Below are 22,525 nucleotides of genomic sequence, written 5' to 3' on the forward strand. Positions count from 1 at the left end.
TGTGGACTTAGAAAAGGCATTTGCCCAGGTCCCTTGTGGGGGGTGCTTTGGGAGTATGGGGTGTAAGTAGGACTCATTTCCGGTGGTTGCTGGACTCCCCCTGAGCTGCCCTTTGTCACTGATTTTGTTCAAAGTTTTTATGGATAGAACAGCATGTAAAGGGCAGCCAAGTAGTGGAGTTTCTCCACTTTGGTGGCCTGAGAATTTAGAATTAGCACCCCCAAGTCTGATCTGGAAAAAGTTGGCATACATACTCTGGATCAGGGACAACTTACTGGCCTAAGTGGAGGGGTTCGAGTATCTCGGGGTCTTGTTCATGAGTTAGAGTGGAACATAAGGCAGATGGATCGGGGAGGTGTCTGCACTGATGCAGGTGCTGTACTAATCTGTTGTGGTGAAGTGAAAGCTGAGTGTTAAAGCATAGCTATTCATTCACCAGATAATCTAGGCTCCTACCCTCACCTATGGTCATGAGCTCTGATTAGTGACTGAAAGAATGAGGTTGTGAATACAAGTGTAGAAAGAGAGCCCAGCCACAGCCCAGCCAAAGGGTGAGGAGCTCAGTCATTCAAGAGGGACTGAGTAGCTGCTGCTCGTCTACGCAGTTGAGGTGATTCAGGAATCTAACTAAAATGTCTTCTGTACACCTTCTAGGTGAGGTGTTCTGGGCATGTTGCACCAGGAGGGGGGCCCAGGACAGACCCAAGACTTCCTGGAGAGATATTATCTCTCAGCTGTCTTGAGAATGTCCGTATTACCTGAAAAGGGTGGCTGGATGAGGGATGTCATGGCTTCTGTGCTGAGACTGCTGCCTGAACTCAGATAAGCATCAGGAAATGGATGGCTGATGGATGGAACAAACAGGGGCCTCAGTAGCATGTGAAAAAACCATAGACAATGACAACAGCCTGGCACTTCTAATGCTCAACTCCTCCTGGTCCCCAACTTGGTTACACATGGTTCTGTTTGAAGACATGTGAAGCTAGAGAGACCAACACCCATAGTGAATTGTCTTCCAGGGGCCAGAGCAGGGGACATTAAGGGAAATTTAAAACTGCTGGCTGAGGGTAAAATTAAATTCCAGAAAATTATAATTCATGTCAGCAGTAATGACACCTGGTCATGTCAATCAAAGTTGACTGAAATTAATCTTGGATCGTGTGTAACTTTAGCAAAACAATTTCAGACACTGTAGTTTTCTTATGCGTACCTTATGCTGTCCGATAACGACTGACACATTTAGCTGCATGTTCTCCTTATATTGCTGGATGTCTGAGTGGTGTTCAAAAAAGGATGTGGGCATTATAGCTAATTGGTAAACTTTCTGGGGGAAATCTGGTCTGTTTAGGAGACCTGCAATTTCATTTGTTGTCACCACCTGAGCCTTATTCAGAGTTTTTGTCTGAATTCAAACTTTTTATCTGATTTAATGCTCATTTCAGATAAAACAATTATTGTGGGTGGTTTCAACCTCCTTATAGAGACTAAAACTAGCAGCTGCGCAAAGAAGTCCTACTATTGATTAATGCTTCAGTCTTAAACATGATCAGCCTCTCTTTTAATCAGCTATGTACAACAGGCATAACAGCTTATAGCTAATTATAGGCCAATCTCCAACCTTCCTTTCATATCAAAAATCCTTGAAAGAGTAGTTGTCAAACAGCTAACAGATCATCTGCAGAGGAATGGCTTATTTGAAGAGTTTCAGTCAGGTTTCAGAGCTCATCACAGCACAGAAACAGCTTTAGTGAAGGTTACAAATGATCTTCTTATGGCCTCTGACAGTGGACTCATCTCTGTGCTTGTCCTGCTAGACCTCAGTGCAGCGTTCGATACTGTCGACCATAATATCCTATTAGAGCGATTAGAACATGCTGTAGGTATTACAGGTACTGCGCTGCAGTGGTTTGTATCATATCTATCTAATAGACTCCAATTTGTGCATGTAAATGGAGAGTCCTCTTCACACACTGAGGTTCCACAGGGTTCAGTGCTAGGACCAATTCTGTTTAGATTATACATGCTTCCCTTAGGGACTATCATCAGAAGGCATAGCATACATTTTCACTGCTATGCATCCAATGATTGAAACCCTTGTTTTTCTTTAGTGAGGGAGATGCACTATTACACTGCCTGCACCAATAGTGGTTACCATATTGTTCCAGCAGTCAATATAGCATTCTCTGCATCGTCTCTGCCATTGGCAGAATCTGGACTCATCATGCCACATAAAATTTCTCCACATGTTCACTTTCCAGTGCGCACGTTGCCATCACCAGCACAAATTGTGTGTGTGTTAGTCCCCATAGGGAAATTGCTCCTCTGCATTTAACCCATTCACCCAGTGAAGCAGTGGGCAGCCACCAATGCAGCGCCCGGGGAGCAGTGTGTAGGGACGGTACCTTGCTCAGGGGTACCTCAGGGTAACCGTTCAGTGGAGTCGAACCCCCGACCTTCCGATCATGGGGCCACCACTCCACCTACTGAACTATCCCTGCCTTGTGAAGGTCAATCAGCAGGCCTCCTGGCACCCTTTTGAAATCACAGATTGGCTGTGTGCAATTAGAGAGAAATCAGTCATGTTGTCCTGCAAACCTTGACTGTAAATCTGTAGAAGGTCCTAGGTGGTGAGAGTTGACAATCTTGGCTTTGTCTTCTTGGGAGTGGCCCACTTTGCAGCGTGTCTCTGACATCCCCCATATATATGGACGTGAAACTTCTATTTGGAGATGGTATTAGGGCTCACTCCAAATAAAATTGAAGCTTGGTGTTGTGGAACACCTGCTTGAAATTGCCCTACGCATGGGCCCTGTCCACGTCTATCAAACATGGCATGTTTGAAGGAGACACCAACTGACTGCTGTAGCAGGGTCCACGTTCAGAGGTGCTATTACTGAGGTGCCAATCAAACACCTGATCATCAGCTGGTGTCTACAGTAACAGAGGATCAAAACAAGAGTCAATAACAGAATAAGCTGTTTAGTATTTGGCAGATAATATTTGGCAAACTTTTCATGGGTGCAACCCATATACTCAACTGCTCAAACCATAAATGCATTTTCTTTACAAATGTGAGGCCATTTAATGGGAAATGAACAGGCTTCCTAAAGACAGATGATTTTTTGCTAAGAAGTATTGCTACAGCAAAGAAATAATCAGCCAAAGAAAAATTTTCTTATTTTTTGTGCTAAGTTTATTATACATAAGAAGGTGTTGTGTAAGTTAGTCTTGCCTGCTTTTAATGTTGATATTGACTGTTTGTTTGTGTTGTTGCCAGGTCCAGACTGGCTGATTTCCTCAATAACTGCCAGCCGTCTCATCTGACAGCCAGCGGCTGCCTGAAAGATTCAGCAGGCCTCTGTCTCCGAGCCTATGCCGGACTCATAGGTACTAAACACACGGGGAAGGAGGGAAAAAAGACGAAAAAGCCTACTGCCTTACCAAAAAATAGAAGGCTGCAAGTGTCGGATTTGGCACGTTTGTCATTTTTATTACAGTTTCAGAGAAATTTAGAAAACATAGAGCCCTTAGTTACTTTTGAAGTGTAACAAACAAGAATCATGAAACACACAGTATGGACAAAACAATGAAAAAGAGGAAAAAGAAAAGGTAACGAGTCTGAGTGTGAGTGTTTTAACCTGTCCCATCCGACACTTTAAAAACATGTGCATTCTACAGTCCCTCTCTTGATGTTGTAATCTATCTCATCAATAGTGTTTGAAACATTAAAATTTACAGACATTTATTTACTTGCTTATCCATGCCGGATCACAGGGCAGCAGCTGCACAGAAGCTTAGACCTCCCTCTCCACAGCCACCTTCTTCAGCTTATCCGGGGGAAGCATCAAGGCCGTCCCATCCCAGCTGAGACATGTAATCTCTCCAGCATGTTCTAGGTCTTCCCATGGGCCTCCTTCCAGTGGGACATGCCCAGAACACCACATCCAGGAGGCACCTTGTAGGCATCTTTGTCAGATGCCCAAACCACATCAACTGGCTCCTTTCGATACGGAGGAATAGCAGCTCTACCCTGAGCCCCTCTCAAATGTCTCAACTCCTCACTCTAACCAGCCACCCTTAGAAACCTCATCTGCTGCAATCTCATTCTTTCAGTCACTACCATAAGCTTGTGACCATAGGTGAGGTTGATGGCGTAGATTGATCGGTAAATCGAGATCTTCGCTTTTACAGTAAGCTCTCTCTTCACCACAACAGAGTAGTACAGTGTCCCCATCACTTCTCAACCCGTCTGTCAATCTGTTGCCACCATATTCCGTCACATGTGACCCCGAGATACCTAAGCTCCTCCAACTGGGGCGCCAACCTGTCCCCAATCCAAAGTGGGATCTTCATCCTTTTCTAGCTGAGGACCATGGCTTCAGATTTGGAGGTCCTGATTCACATTCCCGCTGCTTCAAACTTGGCTGCAAACTGCTCCAGTGTGAGCTGGAGGTCACCCCCAGATAAAGACAACATAACCACATCATCTGCAAAAAGCAGAGATGAAAATCTGGGACCATTAAAGTTGAAGCATTTTACATATTTAAATTGGACACTGGCGCAGGCTGTCATGCATGTTTCTCACGTAGTACAATGGTGTTGTCAGCTTCCTCGTCGTTGCTATTGGTTGCAACCAATCTGGTTCTCCTGGGCTTTGTTATGATGTTTGTGTTCTGGTGATTTGGGCGAGCTTGATGGGGGCAGAGATGTTCTTACAGCACAAATTATCACACAACCTGGTGTTATCTACGCTAGTGTACTCACCGTTGCTTGAAAGTTCGGTTTCTGGGTCTCATCATCACTTTTAGGGGTTTGGTTATTATGCTGATTAGTAGCACAACGTCACAAATGTGCATGTTGTTAAATACCCCAACTCTTTCATCTTTGGACTGAAGGAAGAACAACACTCGGCATTTAATGCTCAATCAACAATCTCTTTAATCAATATTCCATACAATACAGTGTCTGACTGTTTCTCACATTCTTATAGCTTCGGCCTCCCTCCAAACTAAGCATTCACATTCTTTCTCTCTCAGTAAGCCTAAGTTATGACCTTGGCTTCCTGTTCAGTAGGTTTTGTTCTTTCTAATCAGAGAAATAAGGCCATGATTCTACATAAACAGCAGTCCCAGGCACAAACACATACAAAGAGCTCACTCTTTAATCCTTTTCTGACACATCAGTACTATGGCCATGCTGGCTTGAACAGACACTAGTTTATGATCGTTCTCAAAGTCTCATGGCACAAACCGAGCTAGCCTGCCAGCGGTACAAACCCACACTTACAGATTGGTTTCCTTTAAAAAGAAGATATACATCGAAAGAGCAGTATCAAATAAGTTACATTTGTTATTAATCTTACAGTATTGTGCCAGTTTTAACATGATCCCAGAAAACTACATCTGAATCGTAGACACGTGTTACAATATTTGTTCACGTGTCTGTAGTGAAAACCTTATTGTATTCTAAACTGAGGGATGGATACTAGCTTCTGTTATTTCTATCCATGTTCTATTCCAAAGTAGTTTATATTTGCCTGTTAAGTAACTTACACGAGGGCTCCAAAAATGTTGATATTAAATGTATTAAGATATCTATCAGAACAAATGGAAAGTAATGTATCAAATGTTGAAATGTTCTTTGTGTGTGTGTTTTGCACTGAGTTGTGTTTTTTACTGCCTGTTAAAGTGCTAGCTAACTTCCAAAATGCAAAATTGTGGCTTAAAAATTGACAAGGTAATGCCAGAAAACTCTAGGATCTGCAGAACTTCAATATCCCTTGGTCCTTTAAATGAAGGTCATTAAGTGGTTGTTATGTTGTTCTGCAGAAGACAAAACCAGTTTCAATTTCGTGCTCAATCGTTCTAAGTAAAACTTTATGTAGAAGCCAATAAATGCATAAAGTATCTTAGAACATAGTCTCAAAGATTGATAATCATTAAAATGTAAAATCCAGAACCTTTGATCTGCCCACAGCGAAGTTTCTGTGACAACACCTTGACCTTTTAAAACCACAGGTACCATCATGACGCCCAACTACATCAGTAACAGCTCTGCAGATGTGTCGCTGTGGTGCAACTGTGAAGGCAGTGGCAACCAGTGGCAGGAATGTCTGAAACTGCAGCGCATCTTCACCCACAACAGCTGCCTGCGTGAGTCTACAGTACATACGTTTCATATACAGCAGTCATTTTTCATTCCAAATAGCAGGATGTAACAAGTTTGACTAACTTGTTTGTTACCCCTCGTCTAAACTGTTTACAATATAATTCTTTAATTTTTGTTTTTAAAATGTTTGACAGCCATGATACATAAATTAAATATTTTACATGAAATAAAATGAAAATGCAACAGCAAAAAATGCTGTTTATCAAATAAATGAATGAAAACTAGGCCAGTCCAATGCATACCTACTTGTCAGAAAGAAAACGACTGCTTTGATGAATCTTACTTTAAAAACATTTCCTCATGAGGTAGCATAAGCTACACTTTGCAGCCAATTTTTCTAATGTAGCCTAAAAATATATAAAAAGTAACAGCTTATGGTTTAATGGTGTCCCATGATGCTCTGCATGCAAATGCAGATGTCTTTTACACTAAATCATGCAAGTGTTTATATTTCTGGGATGGTTTGAAAATAGACACACTTTAAAGACTTGACACACAATTTATTTTGATAATGTCTGCTTTAAATAATGCATCTGAGGAATTGTGAAAACAGCATTAATGTGTGTTACTATCAAAGATATATCAAGATTCAGATCAAAGGAAATAAAGGGAAAAATGACTGTGACACTTTCTGCTGGATCAGTCTGGGTGGTTGTCTCCAGCAGTGGCTTACTCAGCATGAACTGAGCTCTACCTTTTTTAAAAAGGCAGCTACATGCTGCAACCTTAGCAGTCAGGAGAGTTTTACAGATTGTCTCTGCAGGTTTGTAGGGTGTGAAAAGCCCCGTCAGCTGTCATTCAATCACAAGAACTCTCAATAATGGTGTCCATACACAATGGCCATAAACATCTAAACACTAAAGCCTGGATCTATAAATCAATGTATTGTCCTTAAATCATTGTAATTTATCTATCTGCCAACTGCTCTAACAATAAAGCTGCCAAATAGATGTTTTTTCATGCCTACACAGATGGAGTGTTGCAGACCTGTGCACGCGCACACACACACACACAAACAGAGGGAGTGATGTGCTTGTTTCTCCAAGCAGGTAACTCCATCAGCTGGATGGGGAGCCTCGGCTTGCTGCCTGCAGACATCACCCAACCTCCTGCGCCTAGACCCTCCCCGCTGGTTCAGAAGGATGAGCTGCTGAAGAATAACCACCTGCCTGAGCACAACAACATTGTGAGTACGCTAAAGCTCATCACCGCTCATCACTGCTGCCACATTTTAAATTACCTTTCAGACTTATCCTAAAGCCTTCTTGCTATCTTTGGTCTAAGCCCATCAAATCACTGTCACGCTTTTATTTATTATGTGGTTATCTCTGTTGCTGGGCTTTTATACCTCAGTTATTGTGTTAGTCCTCCATTTTTACTGGTTTAAAACTATTGGCCTGTAAAAATCAAGCTAATATCCTTTCAGTATTTATTAAATCTTTCAATTTAGCACAAGAAAAACCATCATGGGGGTCCTCAAAATGGGTGAGCTACACTGTTGTGCCACTTGTATCTCAAATAATACTCTCACACGTATCTATATATAAATATATTTAGATATCTATAGAAATCTTGGCTCATGAGGTCAAATGTGTCTTTGAGATATTGGAAGCTTATGAGTAATTGTGCTGTAATCCCCTTTAGTGCCAACCATTTAAGCTGGAGTCTAATTTTCCTGGTATGAATGTGTTGTCGTATAATATCCATTTTAATAGTAATAAATCCATTTCCAGCTTTAGAAGCTTTACTACCGTGTACCATTTTTCTAGAGTAAATCTGACTATAGGATTAGAATTTTCTTCTATTGAAACTTTGATCTTACTCTCCCCAATACTTCTTTGGATTGGAAAATTGAATATGGAGGTCTCTATTTCTATTTGGTGTATTCTGTATTACATTAATATACCAGAATGTGTAACTGAGCTGCATCAAAATAGTTTTTTAAATAGGGAAGAGCCATCCCTCCTTCAGTCTTAGTTAGCAGTGATGTTGTAATGAATCCTGGGTTTCCTTCCTTCCCAAATAAATCTAGAAATTTATCCCATCTATGAAAATGTGCTTGTGGTGCTTGGCATGGTTAAACATAAATATAATAATTGTGCTGCTAGATTCACAGGATATGTATTCCACCTACCAAGATCTTTTTGTATGTCTGAGTCAATTGGAACGTAGTTGGTATAAGGACGCTAAGTTTTCAGTTATGTTTATAACTAAAAACTTAGATATTGTTTGTTTGCATTCCAGTTTATTTTCAATTCTTGGAGCTTTTGGTCTTGGATACAATTGAATAATAGAAGTTGAATCTTTTTAATATTTATCTTGTAACCTGAGTATTTTCCTAATGTGTTTAATGCTTGCCTTAATTTAAAAAAGGAATTAACTGGGTCTGTTAAACATATCATGATATGGTCTGTGAATAAACTAATAGTACTTGGTTATTGATTTTGATCCCTGAGTTATCTTGCCTAATCATCTGAGCCAGTGGTTTAATATATAGGGATGGAAACTGATAAGACTTTAGTAATTCCAATTCCATTATCGATATCAATTATTGATTTGATTCCTTATCGATTCTCATTGACTCCACTTTGAGAGTCACCACCATCCCTAAGCAGCATATCAAAGACATTACATTCATGCAAATTAATTACATGCTGTGTGGTCAAATGTTTGTGCACGTTGGAGGTGTTTCCCCTCTTTGTTATGGTCAGTGTGGTCATTACTCAAGAAAGTAATTGCACATATTACACATATTACACAGAATACATGTCTTAAAACTTTTCACTTTTCTTGCAGTACGTTACTTAATTACACCCCGAAAAAAGACATTCGTTATACTACTCGTTATGTTACTCTCATGTTACTCTGTAAAATTATCTGAAACACACTATTGAGGACACGCAGGATTTTTCACTTAGTATTTAGATATGAACACAAAGCCGACAGCACACAGGAAAGATGGAAACCAGCACAAAGACACTTTAGAGTGATAGTCACGGTGATTCTGCTTTAGAAACATGAACAGGCAGGAGGCTGCGGCCTGACTCCTCATCAGCATGTTACCCATTGAAGTTCAGCACTTTGTCACGATGCTGGGTTTGGGGTCTGCGTTTACTCTGCATTCTTGGCTAGCTTAGCGTTAGCATGCTGTCTGTGCCAGTGTTTGCGAAGAGCTTGTGAAGTTGCATTAATAGCATAATGCAGTTGTTCCTGACCTGGAGCAGTCTCCACTTTACCAGCGCACTTTCATTCTTTTGTGCAATAAAAATAAAAGTAATGTCCATATCCTCGCTGGATAGTGCTCCACTATTTTCCTCCTCCAGCACACAAAGTGAAATCAGCTGTTTGTAGCGAGCGTGCGAGAACTGATAAGTGGGACTGATACCCAGGCAGACTAACAATGCCGGAGAATTGGGCTGCTGGAACCGGTTCTCGACTCCCTTCTCTATTACAGGTGAAACTTGAAAAATTGAGAATATCATGCAAAAGTCCATTTATTTCAACTTAAAAGGTGAAACTAATATATGATATAGACTCATTACATGCAACACTAGATATTTCAACCCTTTATTTGTTATAATTTTGTTCATCATGGCTTACAGCTTTTGTAAACCTCAACTTCAAAAGCTCAGAAAATTACAATATTACATGAAATCAATAAAACAACGATGTTAAATGTCGGACCTCTGAAAAGTGCAATCATGCATATGTACTCAGTACTTGGTTTGGGCCCCTTTTGCATGAATTACTGCCTCAATGCAGCGTGGCATGGATGCTATCAGCCTGTGGCACTGCTGAGGTGTTATGGAAGACCAGGATACTTCGATAGCGGCCTTCAGCACTTCTGTTCGGTCTCATGTCTCGCCTCTTCCTCTTGGCAATGCCCCATAGATTCTTTATGGGGCTCAGGTCAGGAGAGTTTGCTGGCCAATCAAGCACAGTAATCCCGTGGTCACTGAACCAGGTTTTGGTACTTTTGGCGGTGTGGGCAGGTGCCAAGTCCTGCTATAAAAGTCTGCATCTCCATAAAGCTTGTCTACAGAAGGAAACATGAAGTGCTCCAAAATGTGCTGGTAGACGGCTGTGTTGACTCTGGACTTAATAAAGCACAGTCGACCAACACCAGCAGATGACATGACTCCCCAAATCAGCACAGACTGTGGAAACTGGACTTCAAGTGTCTTGGATTATGCGCCTCTCCATTCTTCCTCCAGACTCTGAGACCTTGGTTTACAAATGAGATGCAAAATTTGCTCTCATTGGAAAAGAGGACATTGAGTCAGTGAGCAACAGTCCAGTTATTTTTTTCTTCTTTAGATTTGTGTCGAAGTTGATAATGTGGTGTTGTTAATGTTGTTAATTGCCAGTAGTTTTGTGGCTTTTGGTCCTAATTTATCATCATCATCATTTTCTTCTACATATTGTTTTATCTCCCCCTTGATTTCTTTAAATATCTCTGGATTGTTCAATATTCTGACATCAACCCTCCAAATTGTATTTCTGTTTGCACTTTTCAACCTAAGCTTTAAGCACATGGTACTATGATTTGAATCATCCGATACCCCGATGACGCACTCTCGAATTTTATCCCTATTCTGTCTTTGTGTAAAAAAGTAGTCTATTCTAGAATTAACAGAAGGGGTTACTAAGTAGTGGGTGTAATTCTTTTGGAGAGGGTGGCAATTTCTCCACCCATCGATAAATCATTTCTTCCTGTCATGCTGACTGAACGCACTCCAGTGTAGACGGAAAGATTCAACTTAACAGTCTCTTGTTTTTAAGCAGCACGGTGGCACGGTGGTTGGCACTGTTGCTGCACAACAATTCCTGAGTTCAATTCCACCATCTGTTCTGTGTGGAGTTTGCATGTTCTCCCCGTGTTTGCGTGGGTTCTCGCCGGGTATTCCGGCTTCCTCTCACAGTCCAAAGACATGCAGTTAGTGGGGACAGGTTAACTGGAAACTCTAAATTGCCCATTGGTTTGATTGTGAATGTTTGTCTGTCTCTCTGTGTTAGCCCTGCCACAGACTGGCGACATGTCCAGGCTGTACCCTGCCTCTTGCCATATGACAGCTCGCGACGCTGAAAAGGATAAGCAGAAGCAGATGGATGGAGTGTTTTATTTACAAACACCAAATGAACTATATACAAAGTGTTGGGAGTGAATTGGGACTCCGGGGATCCGAGGGTAGGGAGGAAAGGGGGCTCTGCACTCTTGCTCTGCTCACGTACTCCAACACGCTCCATGCAACACTCGCCACACTGCCAGGGAAATACTCCAGGGAATAAAGGAAATGCCCAAGAGACAGGTCTAGGGAAATCTGTTTACAGACAGACGAAGTAGAATCAACACTAAATAACGCTTGGAAAACACAAGAGAAACTCAAATCAAATCAAATCAAAATTTATTTATATAGCACATATTAAAACAACAGTGTTGACCATAGTGCTTCACAGTCAATAAAAACATGAGACAGTTAAAACAAACAATAAAAGAGGACAACAAACAATAGGTAACAACACAACAAGCTAAAACAGCCAACTAGACAGAATCAAAAGCCAAAGTAAAAAAATAAGTTCTAAGACGTGATTTAAAAGACTGGATCGACTCGGCAGTGCGAATATGAACGGGGAGGTTATTCCAGAGTCTGGGTGCCACGGATGCAAAGGCCCGGTCGCCTCTCGACTTCATTCGAGTCCTAGGTTGTGCTAGGAGCCTATGATTGGACGATCTAAGTGCTCTGTTGGGATTGTATGAATGGAGTAAATCAGAAAGATAACTGGGCGCTAAATTATTCAAAATATTAAAAGTGAACAAAAGCATTTTAAAATCTATACGATATTTAACAGGGAGCCAATGTAATTTGGCTAAAATTGGAGTTATGTGTTCATGAATTCTCGTACCTGTTAAAAGACGCGCAGCTGCATTTTGAATTAACTGGAGCCGGCAAAGAGAGGAGTGTTGGAGGCCCGAGTAGAGGGAGTTACAGTCATCCAATCTGGATGTAATAAATGTGTGGATAAGCTTTTCAAGGTCCTTTAAAGGAAGGAACGGCTTTGCTTTGGAAATCTGACGCAACTGGTAAAAGCTGTTTTTTACCACAGTGGAGACGTGTTTCTCGAGTTTAAAAGAGCCCCCCAGGAACACTCCGAGGTTTCTTACAGTGGACGAAAGATGGCTAGCGAGAGGGCCTAGGGCATCAGCTAACTGGTCTAGCGGAGTGTGACTACCAAAGACTATGATTTCGGTCTTATTCTTGTTCAATGTAAGAAAATTATGTGATAACCAAATTTTAACTTCATGCAAACAGTTGAACAGAGGTTGCAAAGAAGCAGTCACATCGGATTTCAGAGGTGAATAAATCTGGATATCATCGGCATAACAGTGAAAGGAGATGTTGTATTTACTAAAAATGAATCCCAAGGGCAACATGTACAAAGAGAAAAGAGCAGGACCGAGCACGGACCCTTGAGGCACACCACAATAAATAGGGGTGGAAGCCGAGGAGTGTTGCCCCATAGCAACAGAGAACGACCTCTCTGAGAGGTAGGATTTAAACCAAGATAAAACCGTACCTTTGAGACCAACAACATGTTCCTGTCTTGATAGAAGAATGTTGTGATTAACCGTGTCAAAAGCAGCAGACAAGTCAAGTAAAACTACGACCACAGAATATCCAGAGTCAACAGTTAAAAGAAGATCATTAAAAACTCTAAGTAAGGCTGTCTCTGTGCTGTGGCGAGGTTTCAAACCAGACTGAAACTTTTCATTAATACCATTTGCATCTAAAAAGGCCTGAAGTTGTTTTAGAACTACCTTTTCCAATATTTTGGAAATAAAAGGGAGTTTGGAGATCGGCCTGTAGTTAGTGAGACCATTAGGGTCAAGATTTTTCTTTTTCATAATAGGTTGCACAACAGCATGCTTAAAGACAGATGGTACACAACCTGATGACAATGATGCATTCAGCAGAGATAAGATACAAGGACCAATAACATGTAAAGCTTCCTTAAAGAAACGAGAAGGAAGAATATCATGCGGGGAACCAGAGATTTTGAGATGATCAATTATATCTTTTAAAGCAGAATAAGACACTGGGTCAAACTGTTGAAAGACAGTCAAGCATTCAGAGGCTGGAACTGGGTCTAAAACTGATGATGGATGAGATGGATGAGAAGCCCTTAGAGCTGAGATTTTATCAGAGAAATACTTTAAGAATTTATCACAAAGAGCAGGGGAAGCATCCCTATAAGTGGTAGTGCAAGGGTTTACCACAGAGTTAAAAGTATTAAAAAGTGCTCGGGGGTTGTGGCTATTAGTCATAATAATGCTAGACAAAAAGGCAGATTTGGCAGCTTTAACAGACTTTTGATACTTAGATAGACAATTATGGAGGATGTCCAGAGAGACGTGGAGTTTGTCTTTCCTCCATTTTCTTTCAGCACGACGACATTCACGCCTGAGGGCGCGAGTAGTATCATTTAGCCAGGGTTGTGAGGATTTGGCACGTTTAATCCTCAGAGGTGCCACAGAGTTAAGGATGTCAGCGCATGTAGTATAAAAGAGGTTAGCAAGCTCATCCGCTGATAAAACCCAGGGTTACACTAACGTGAGTCTTTACAACAGTCCAGCGACGAGAAACTCTGAGCCACCACCTTAAGTAGTGGCCAGGAAACTGCTGGATAATGAGCCTCAGGTGTGTAATTGCCTGCAGGTGCATGGGCCAAAGGCGAGAGCCCGTGGTGAGCTCTGCCCAGGCAGAGGTAGAGAGAGCGTGAGCAAAAACGAAAGCGAAAACACATGAAGCCTTGCAGAGTGAGCCGGACAGCCACAGGGACCACGACCATCACCACACATTTCTAATTAATTTAGCAACAGGTTCCTGTAGCTAGTTGTGTCCATATTACTATTCATTATTACGTTCAGATCCCCCACATATACAGATTCCTTCATTTTCCACTGATACAGCGTCAAACAGAGATTTAAAAGATTCTGTCCACTTTCAGGTGGTGCATACACGTTCACCAGTGTAACAATGTTTGGTCCATCAGTCCTTTAACTATGAAGTATCTGCCTTCATCGTGTTTAATTTCCTTTCCACACACAAAATGAATAGTATTAGAGATTAATATTGCTTCTCCTCTTTTACGTGAATTTCTATGTGAACAATAAAAAGTATTATTGAAGACAAATCTTTTGGGTTTTTCATCTTCCACAATCAACAGATGGGTTTCTCCATCTGTGCCTTTTCCTTTTTACGTTTGGTAATTATTCTAGATCTTTTCACTGGAATTCCCAGAACATTTACATTAAGGAACATAATTCTAACATTTCCTTTGTTTTATGTTCACAATGGTTAAATGCCACGGTTGGCAGAAGAGCTTTAGTGAGACATATTTAAATAACAAAGAAGTGTATTTAGAACTGCTGACTTCCACCCAGACAGGTCAGCTACACACCTGTCAAGTGCTGGCCCCTTCATGCTTTGAGCTGGGACACCTCTCGTAAAGAGGGGACGCCACTCTGGTGTTGATTCCCAACCCTTTGTGGGTTAATTCATCATTACCTTCCCCCATCAACATGTATAGGTATTTTTGTCACCAGCTAAAACTCATGACTCCCTTAAGATATCTCTCTTTCTGTCGTGTTTTGCAGCTTACTTAGTTTGACTCAAGTGTGGGACTTCGGCAAGACAGCGAGATGCAGAATAAACTTTGTGATACTTTTTTCACTTTAACACAAAACTGAGGAAAATAATGATTGCTTAAATATGTGCAAAAGGAAACTAAGGGTAACTCAGAACATAGACGTTGGTGGACCGAGAGAACTGGTACTTCTCCAAGGCTGGGATCAGGGGTGGTTCATAGCCAAAAGCAACCTCAACAGGGGAAATACCAGTGGCTGAGGAGGTTAGTGTATTCTTATGGTCAGTCAGTACAACAAATGGATGTTTGGCTCCCTCATTAGCAAACACCAAGAATCACTGAAGCTGCTTTCAGGTGGTGTGAGTGGGCCAATCCGCCATGGTTTTTACTCTTTCCAGATAAGTCTTCATCCTGAAACACGAAGCCAAGGAAAGATACTGTAGTTACATGAAACTCACATTTTTCTGCTTTCACATACAATCTGTTCTCAAGGAGCCGATGCAAAACTTGATGCACATGGACCTGGTGCTCCCCCATACTCTTAGAAAAAATAAGAATTTCTTCTAAATAAACAAACAAGTTTAAGAAATCCCGGAGTACATCATTGATAAGTGCCTGGAAGACAGCTGGGGCATTAGTAAGGCCGGACGGCATCACTAAAGACTTGAAGTGACCGAGGCGTGTATTAAATGCCATTTTCCATTCATCTCCCTCACGAATTCGAACCACATGGTAAGGATTTCGTAGGTTCAGTTTAGTGAAGACGGAGGCCCCCTGGAGGAGTTTGAAGACAGAATTACTGGGGTGAAGAGGATATTTAATTTTCACTGTGATCTGATTAAGTCCACGGTACTCAGTGAGGGTCTTATCTTTCTCGGCCACAAAAAACAACCCAGCCCTTATGTGGGAGGCAGATGGTCAAATTATCCCAGCGGTGAGGGAATCCATAATGTATTTCTCCATAGACTCCCTCTCAGGGCGGGAGAGATTGTATAATTTGCTGGTAGGTAATGGAGCTCAGGACAAGGCCTGTGCAGCTGTCTTATAGCCTGTAGGGAGGTAGTGAAGGAGCCATCTCCTTGCTGAAGACTGTCGTGATAGACCCTAGGAAGTTGAGTCAAATCGGGAGAACACGGGGTGACAACTCGGGGAGTCATGTTTACCGTTTACCATTCTAAAATAATATCCCGGAGTCTGGATGGCCGCACTGGTCTGGATGGCTGCACTGGTCCTTAAGTATTACAGTTGATTAAAGATGAGCAGCAGGTGAACAGATTAGGAGAGAAGGATGCTTTGCCCAGGTAAGGCAGGGAGGACGACTGCCTTTTACCCACAGATCAAGGCTTCCTATAACACTTTCCCTGGTTTAAGAGTACCAACATTTATTTACAATAATTAAGCCTAGCAATTACATGAAAAATATAATAGTACTGTGTGCATATACATATATACTCACACCCACTTACACACTCAGGTGCATCTCTACTCAAATCAAACATTTCAAACAGTTTGGTAAACTGGAACATATTAAACTAAACTCTTTCAGGGAAAACATTAAAGCTGTTCATCATCTAGGCTTTTTCTGTCAAGTGCCATTTGTAGTTCAAGTAAATAATAATAATAATGGATTGGATTTATATAGCGCTTTTCAAGGCACCCAAAGCGCTTTACAATGCCACTATTCATTCACTCTCACATTCACACACTGGTGGAGGCAGCTACGGTTGTAGCCACAGCTGCCCTGGGGCAGACTGACAGAAGCCAGGCTGCCATATCGCACCATCGGCCCCTCTGGCCATCACCAGTAGACGGTAGGTGAAGTGTCTTGCCCAAGGACACAACGACCAGGACAGAGAGCCCGGGGATCAAACCGGCAACTTTCCGGTTACAGATACGCTTCCCAACCCCCTGAGCCACGGTCAGGGGGTTACACAATTACACAAACCAAAAAGTAATTTGGTTTGTGTTCACCCATTGATGTTAGCCTGCTGTTGGAACTCCAGCAGTCGTCCTCGGGCTCATGCAAGTTGCCCCAATCCTGTTATTTCTGCCTGCTTCCCAATTCACAGTTCTGGTGTTCTTCTGCAGCTTCTTGATGAGGGCTTGATGAGCACTTAAAGTACTTTCTACAACTACTAAGCCTTTTCACCCAATGTTTCTTTTATGCTGTGGCAGGCAAGATTTAGGACCCAAATGCAGGACTTGAAACACAAGAGGGGTGAACTGAGAGAGGCAGCTTGTGGCAACAACTCAGACATCTCAAACATGGAAAAACAAAACCTAAACTGGAAACTAGGAAGCTAGGGACACAGAATTAATAAAATAGAAAATGGGAAAAAAAGAAGCTAGGAGTTACAAGGAGACTTGAGGAGAACAGAGATAACACACAGGACATAGAGGTAGTTAACGACACAACAATGGACAAACGAAATTACAGGGCTTAAATACACAAGGGAGTAATGGAGGGCGACACATATGAACCTAATCTGACATGATGAAACAAAGGGGAAGCAAAAGTGAAAACACTGAAGGAAGGACATGAGACTATCAAAGTAAAACAGGAAACACAAGACAGGCACGGTGACGTAGACTTGACAAGGAGATACGGCTGAAACAGAGACAAGACTATCAAACAACGACACGGAGACATAACTGACTGGGGAGACACAGGAGATACACAAATATAGAGACCGGGAAAGAACAGACAACAAAACAGAACTGATTTGACGTGACACACAGAACAAAACCTGAGATCTAAAAATCACTGAAATATAACCAGAAACTAACTGAAACAACGAATATTAATAATCAAAACACTGAGTCACCAGGCTCAGGAACATGACACTTTATCCAGCATTCACACCACGTTGGGGGCAACTCAAACTTTGTACACTACCCTAAACCCAGTACAGTTAATCTGGATTGGCTCTCTATTTAAAGAGTCTATTCTCTGATCCAATGAGTATGGCCCAGTCAGCAGTGCAGAGCTAGAATGTAAGCGAGGAACAGGGGACTGAGGGAACCGCCGCTATTCTCCGGATGTCTACCCTGCCTATACTGATGAAAAACTGGTGGCCCCGAGTAGCCCTGCAGGCGTCATCTACCACACCAGTTCCAGCAGGTCCGCTCTAGATTTAGTTTAGTGGCCTGAACAGTGAGCCCCGGAGGTATGTTACTGTTAAAAGGCTGGAGTGATCTGTAAGAGCTATTTATGAGATGTAACGCACCTATTTCTTCTGTGTAGGTATAACTCAATAGGAGAGGAGCCAAGTCCAATAGGAAACAATGAAAATCTTCTAACACAGGAAAAAACGAGCAGAGAAAAGTCAGATATAACAAATCCCATTTCTGGGTCCAGAAGTGATACATGAAGTCAGACATCTAAACATTTGCTTTCTTTCTAACCAAGCACTAAAGGCCTCAGACAAGACCTGGGCTGTGCGCCATGTTTGCATTCTCCACTGCTACAAATAATCCGCACAGAAGCACACACACTCCAACACACACACACACACACAGTTGGCCAAGGTGTTGACCAAGAGGACAATAATCTACAGTGCGGACCACTGACGTTTATTTACTCGCTAATGCTTTGTTTCCACACAAAGTACTTATTGTAACTGACCTCAGAGCCAGCACACGCTGCTCGCCCATCATTTTTCTATCCACAGTGCTCATGTGCAAACCGTGAGAAAAAAAGTGCCGCCCCGTCAGAATATATGCTTGTAAAATGGGTTTCATCTGTTTGAGACGAAATTACACAGATTGCATTACCTACTTACTGCTTCATTTTAATTTGTCTATTTTTAGATTTGACCAAACACTGTTTACCTTCCTTGTCCTGACAGATTGTTACTGACACACTATTTCTGTCACTAAACACACACACACACACACACACACACACACACACACACACACACACACACACACCCTCCCCTCCCCCACCCCACACATACACATGCACATGCACACACACACACACACACACACACACACACACACACACACACACACACACCCTCCCCTCCCCCACCTCACACATGCACATGCACACACACACACACACACACACACACACACACGCACACACCCTCCCCTCCCCCACCCCACACATACACATGCACATGCACACACACACACACACACACCCTCCCCCACCCACCCCACACATACACATGCACACACATAAACACACTCTCTGAAATGTGGTGAGAACACATCTTTTGAGAACCATGGTTCCCGGCTGCTCTTGTCCGTCACTGACCAATAAATGTGGTCCAAGCCAATTGTGGCCCTGCCTAATGTAACCTTGGAAAGGCCACAATCTGCCACGGCTGTGGCTCTCTAGCTTCCAGCATGCATCTACTGCCAGAGATAATCTGGGCCAGTGGACAAGAGGGGATTCCAACTCTCTCTCTCTCTCTGTCTTGGTTGTCCTCCTCTGCTCGCTCGCTCTCTGTGTTTGCCTGTCTCTCTTCCAGTGAACAGATTAGTTGAGGTGTTGGTTGGAAGCAGTGCATCGCTTAGGCTTTATTAGCATGAATTTATTCATGCTCTGTGTCTTCCCCTTCCTACTTCTTCCCCCAAATCCTCTTCCTTTCCTCCTCCTTTTTTCTTTGTGTCCTTTCATCATTTCCTCTACTCACTAATATGTTATTTGTCTTATTTCATCACATCTTGTCGCTCCTCGGCTCATTCCGTCTTGCATCCTCAAAGCATTACAGCACCCACCTTAACTAGAGCTGTTCGATATAACGATATATATCGGATGACGATATAAAAACATCTATCGTTTCCTATCATGCTATCATTTGTTTCGTGGTGTCGTGAAATTGAAACTGTTTACAGCAATATTTTTTCATGGTTTTGATGTCACTGTAGTGGCTATATTCATTTCTTAAAGTTCTCTCTTTCTCTTATGTTTAATATCACCACACTACTGATGGACAAGTGTCTGTTTTTATGTGTTGTCATTAGCAACAATGATGGTAAAACCATTGCGTGGCTCGTTTCACAATAAAGCTCAAGATCCTGTTGAGGCTTTTCAAAATAAACTGAATCACGTGAAAAAGTATGCGGAGAGTTTAGGGATGAGAAGCAAAAAGAGCCGTCAGGTGCTAAAAAAATAAACCTTAGACTCAAACGTTAGAACAGGCTTTTCCCCGCAGCACGCTGTGTAATAAATACTCACAAAGAAAACGGCAGCCGTTACAACTTATGTCTTAAAATGTATTGTTTCATTCATCGGTTAAAACACTCGATTACAGCACGCCCAGCTCAATACATGTCAGGAAAGTCGAGCTGCCCGAGATTCACAGAATTTACAGAAAATGTTACATTTTTGTGATTTATATCGTTGTCAGGACGATAAATGTCTTATATCAGGATATGAGATTTTGGTCATATCGCACAGCCCTAACCTTAACTCACTTCATTTCTCTCAGTTTATACCTGCTGCACATCTCAGCCCTATTTGGAGCTTCTGATTTTCACACTAGATAATCAAATGTTAAAAAAGACTCAAACAATCCCAGTCAGATATATATAAATACATACAACAGGCCAGGATCAGTAGCAGTTTCATCTGAAGGCTCGTGGCATATTATGAGTAAAGCAACTTTACATAGGTCTTAGATTTAACCAGCAGCACTAGCACCCATATCACTGCAATGACTCAGGGCGCTGCTCAAAAGACGTTTTTGGTTGCACATGGCAAAAAACAAACAAACAAAACAGAACAACACACAATGTAATTAGGCATGTGCTAATAGCTTAAATAATTAATATAGATTCAGTTCTTGAGTTTCAAATTCTATTTTCGTACCTCAAGAGAACACATAAAAGCTTTGACACGTTCCCCTCCTCACCAGGACCCAGAGAGTGGCACTGTTTTCAACACTGTGAAATGTGAAAATGTCCAAGCAGAAAAAATGCAACAATAACTTTCACTCACACTTTGTTCCCCGACAGGTGTTGGACAGTAAGGAAGAGGAGGAATTGACACAAACAGAAGATGAGCAGGAGGGTGCAGATGGTGGCCAGTTTGATGTCATCCCGCTCTACTCAGAGAGGGCTACTGTCTCCAACCTAGGCTCTTCTGGGACTGGAGGGTCCACATCTCTGACCACTGGCCCATCTAAAGCCATGCTACTCCTGCTTCTTCTCCTGTCATTTTCCCTCAGCTGGCTGTAAAACAGAGGATGGAAAGAAATTACATACACACAACTATTTTAGATTCATTGCTGTAAAATTATAATTCCAAAATTGAAAAAATTGACTTTGCCATTTGTCTGTAGAACCCCTCGATCCCCACGCTCTGCCCTCTAACCTAAACATGCCTCTTTTTTCTTTCTGAATGTGACTGAAGGTAAAAGGTCTGACGAGCACAGAAATCCCAGTTGTGGTAGGGTGTTCATATAATGCATTTATTAATACGCATAATAAAGCTGTTCATATCACCGGTCTAGAGAAAAATTGAAAGTGGCTTGTTGTAGTCTCAGCAAATACTTTCTGGCAGCGGTTTTTCGTCCTTTTGTACACACCCAATTGTAAAGTTTAGACAATATTTTGAACTGGTATATAAAAGGCATACTTAGTACATACCAAAATGCCTCAAACAAAATTCTTAGCCCACAATCACCACTCCACCCCCACCTCATAAAATGTAACATTTTGTCCAAATTTTCCCAAGTGCTTTTTTAACAGAGCAATGGAATTTCAACATAGCATTCCTTACTAGTTTTCTTTAGAAAGCATAAAGTATTTCTTTTTGCATATAATAACATAATTACTACCGGAAAAAATCAAGTTAATATTGAGGATTATCTGCAAATGTATATGTTGTACTTTAACAAGAGTTGTCACTTGAGAAATTATGATACCAAAACCAAAAAACAATTCACTTTAGACTGTTGATGCCCATAAAGCATGAGATGGATATGCAGAGTTTTGAGTGCTTGACAGTGTTGAGAACTGTACTGAAAAGTGTAATGAAGAAATTTAAAGAGAGCCACACGGTACAGAATAAGCCTGTCAATTAAGCAAAAGATTTCAAAGACTCTAGAAAGAAAACTAGTGAGAGATGCGTCTAAAACAACTTATTGTAGTCTCAAAGTAGACAATCACTAGAACACTGCAGAAGAATGGAGCGCAAGGTTAGAGGCCAAGAAAAACTTCACTACTACAGAACACACAGTTACAAGCAAGACTGACCTATGCTAAAGATCATGCATGCTGGAATTGTGCCCAGAGAGACGCTGCTTATGTTTGGAAAAAGAAGGGAGTGGCTTACAACCCAAAGAACAGTCTCTGCAGTATGTTGCTGTGGGAATGCTTCAGTGCTTCTGGATCTGGGGAATTTTGTGACAGTGGAAATAATTATGAAGAAAGAAGGATTTATGAAGATTCTGAAAACTTCAAGCTGTCAGCAGTAAAACGGGAACTGGTTCATACATCATCTCATTCTTCCAACAAAACAAAGACCCAAAACTGGCCTGTGCAAAGCCCTGACCTGAATCCCATTGATACTCCTATAGGGTGGACCTAAGGCCCAGGTCCATACCAGAAGAACATCAAATCTGGAGGACCCCAAGCGATCTGCCAAAGGAGAATGGGTTGGGATTGCTCATAGATGTTTGTGAGATCAGTTCAAAACTACTACTAAGGAATGGTTGCAGGCTCTTATCCAGCAAAAAGGACACACAACTGA

General features: G+C 41.8%; 1 protein-coding gene across 1 annotated transcript in view; it reads left to right on the top strand.

The window, feature by feature from the left end:
* Positions 1–21,009, top strand: part of gfra3 (GDNF family receptor alpha 3) — a 76,863-nt gene extending 55,854 nt beyond the window's left edge. The window contains exons 5-8 of the mRNA XM_085365503.1: positions 3,278–3,387; positions 6,018–6,152; positions 7,218–7,354; positions 20,788–21,009. Coding sequence (XP_085221629.1) covers positions 3,278–3,387; positions 6,018–6,152; positions 7,218–7,354; positions 20,788–21,009 — 604 coding nt within the window. The remainder of the gene's footprint in view (positions 1–3,277; positions 3,388–6,017; positions 6,153–7,217; positions 7,355–20,787) is intronic.
* Positions 21,010–22,525: the final 1,516 nt, after the last annotated feature.

Source organism: Diplotaxodon limnothrissa, linkage group LG2 (assembly GCF_057381915.1).
Source record: "Diplotaxodon limnothrissa isolate DT_005_m linkage group LG2, D_limnothrissa_male_GT1.1, whole genome shotgun sequence".
In the NCBI taxonomy this organism is placed as follows: domain Eukaryota; kingdom Metazoa; phylum Chordata; class Actinopteri; order Cichliformes; family Cichlidae; genus Diplotaxodon; species Diplotaxodon limnothrissa.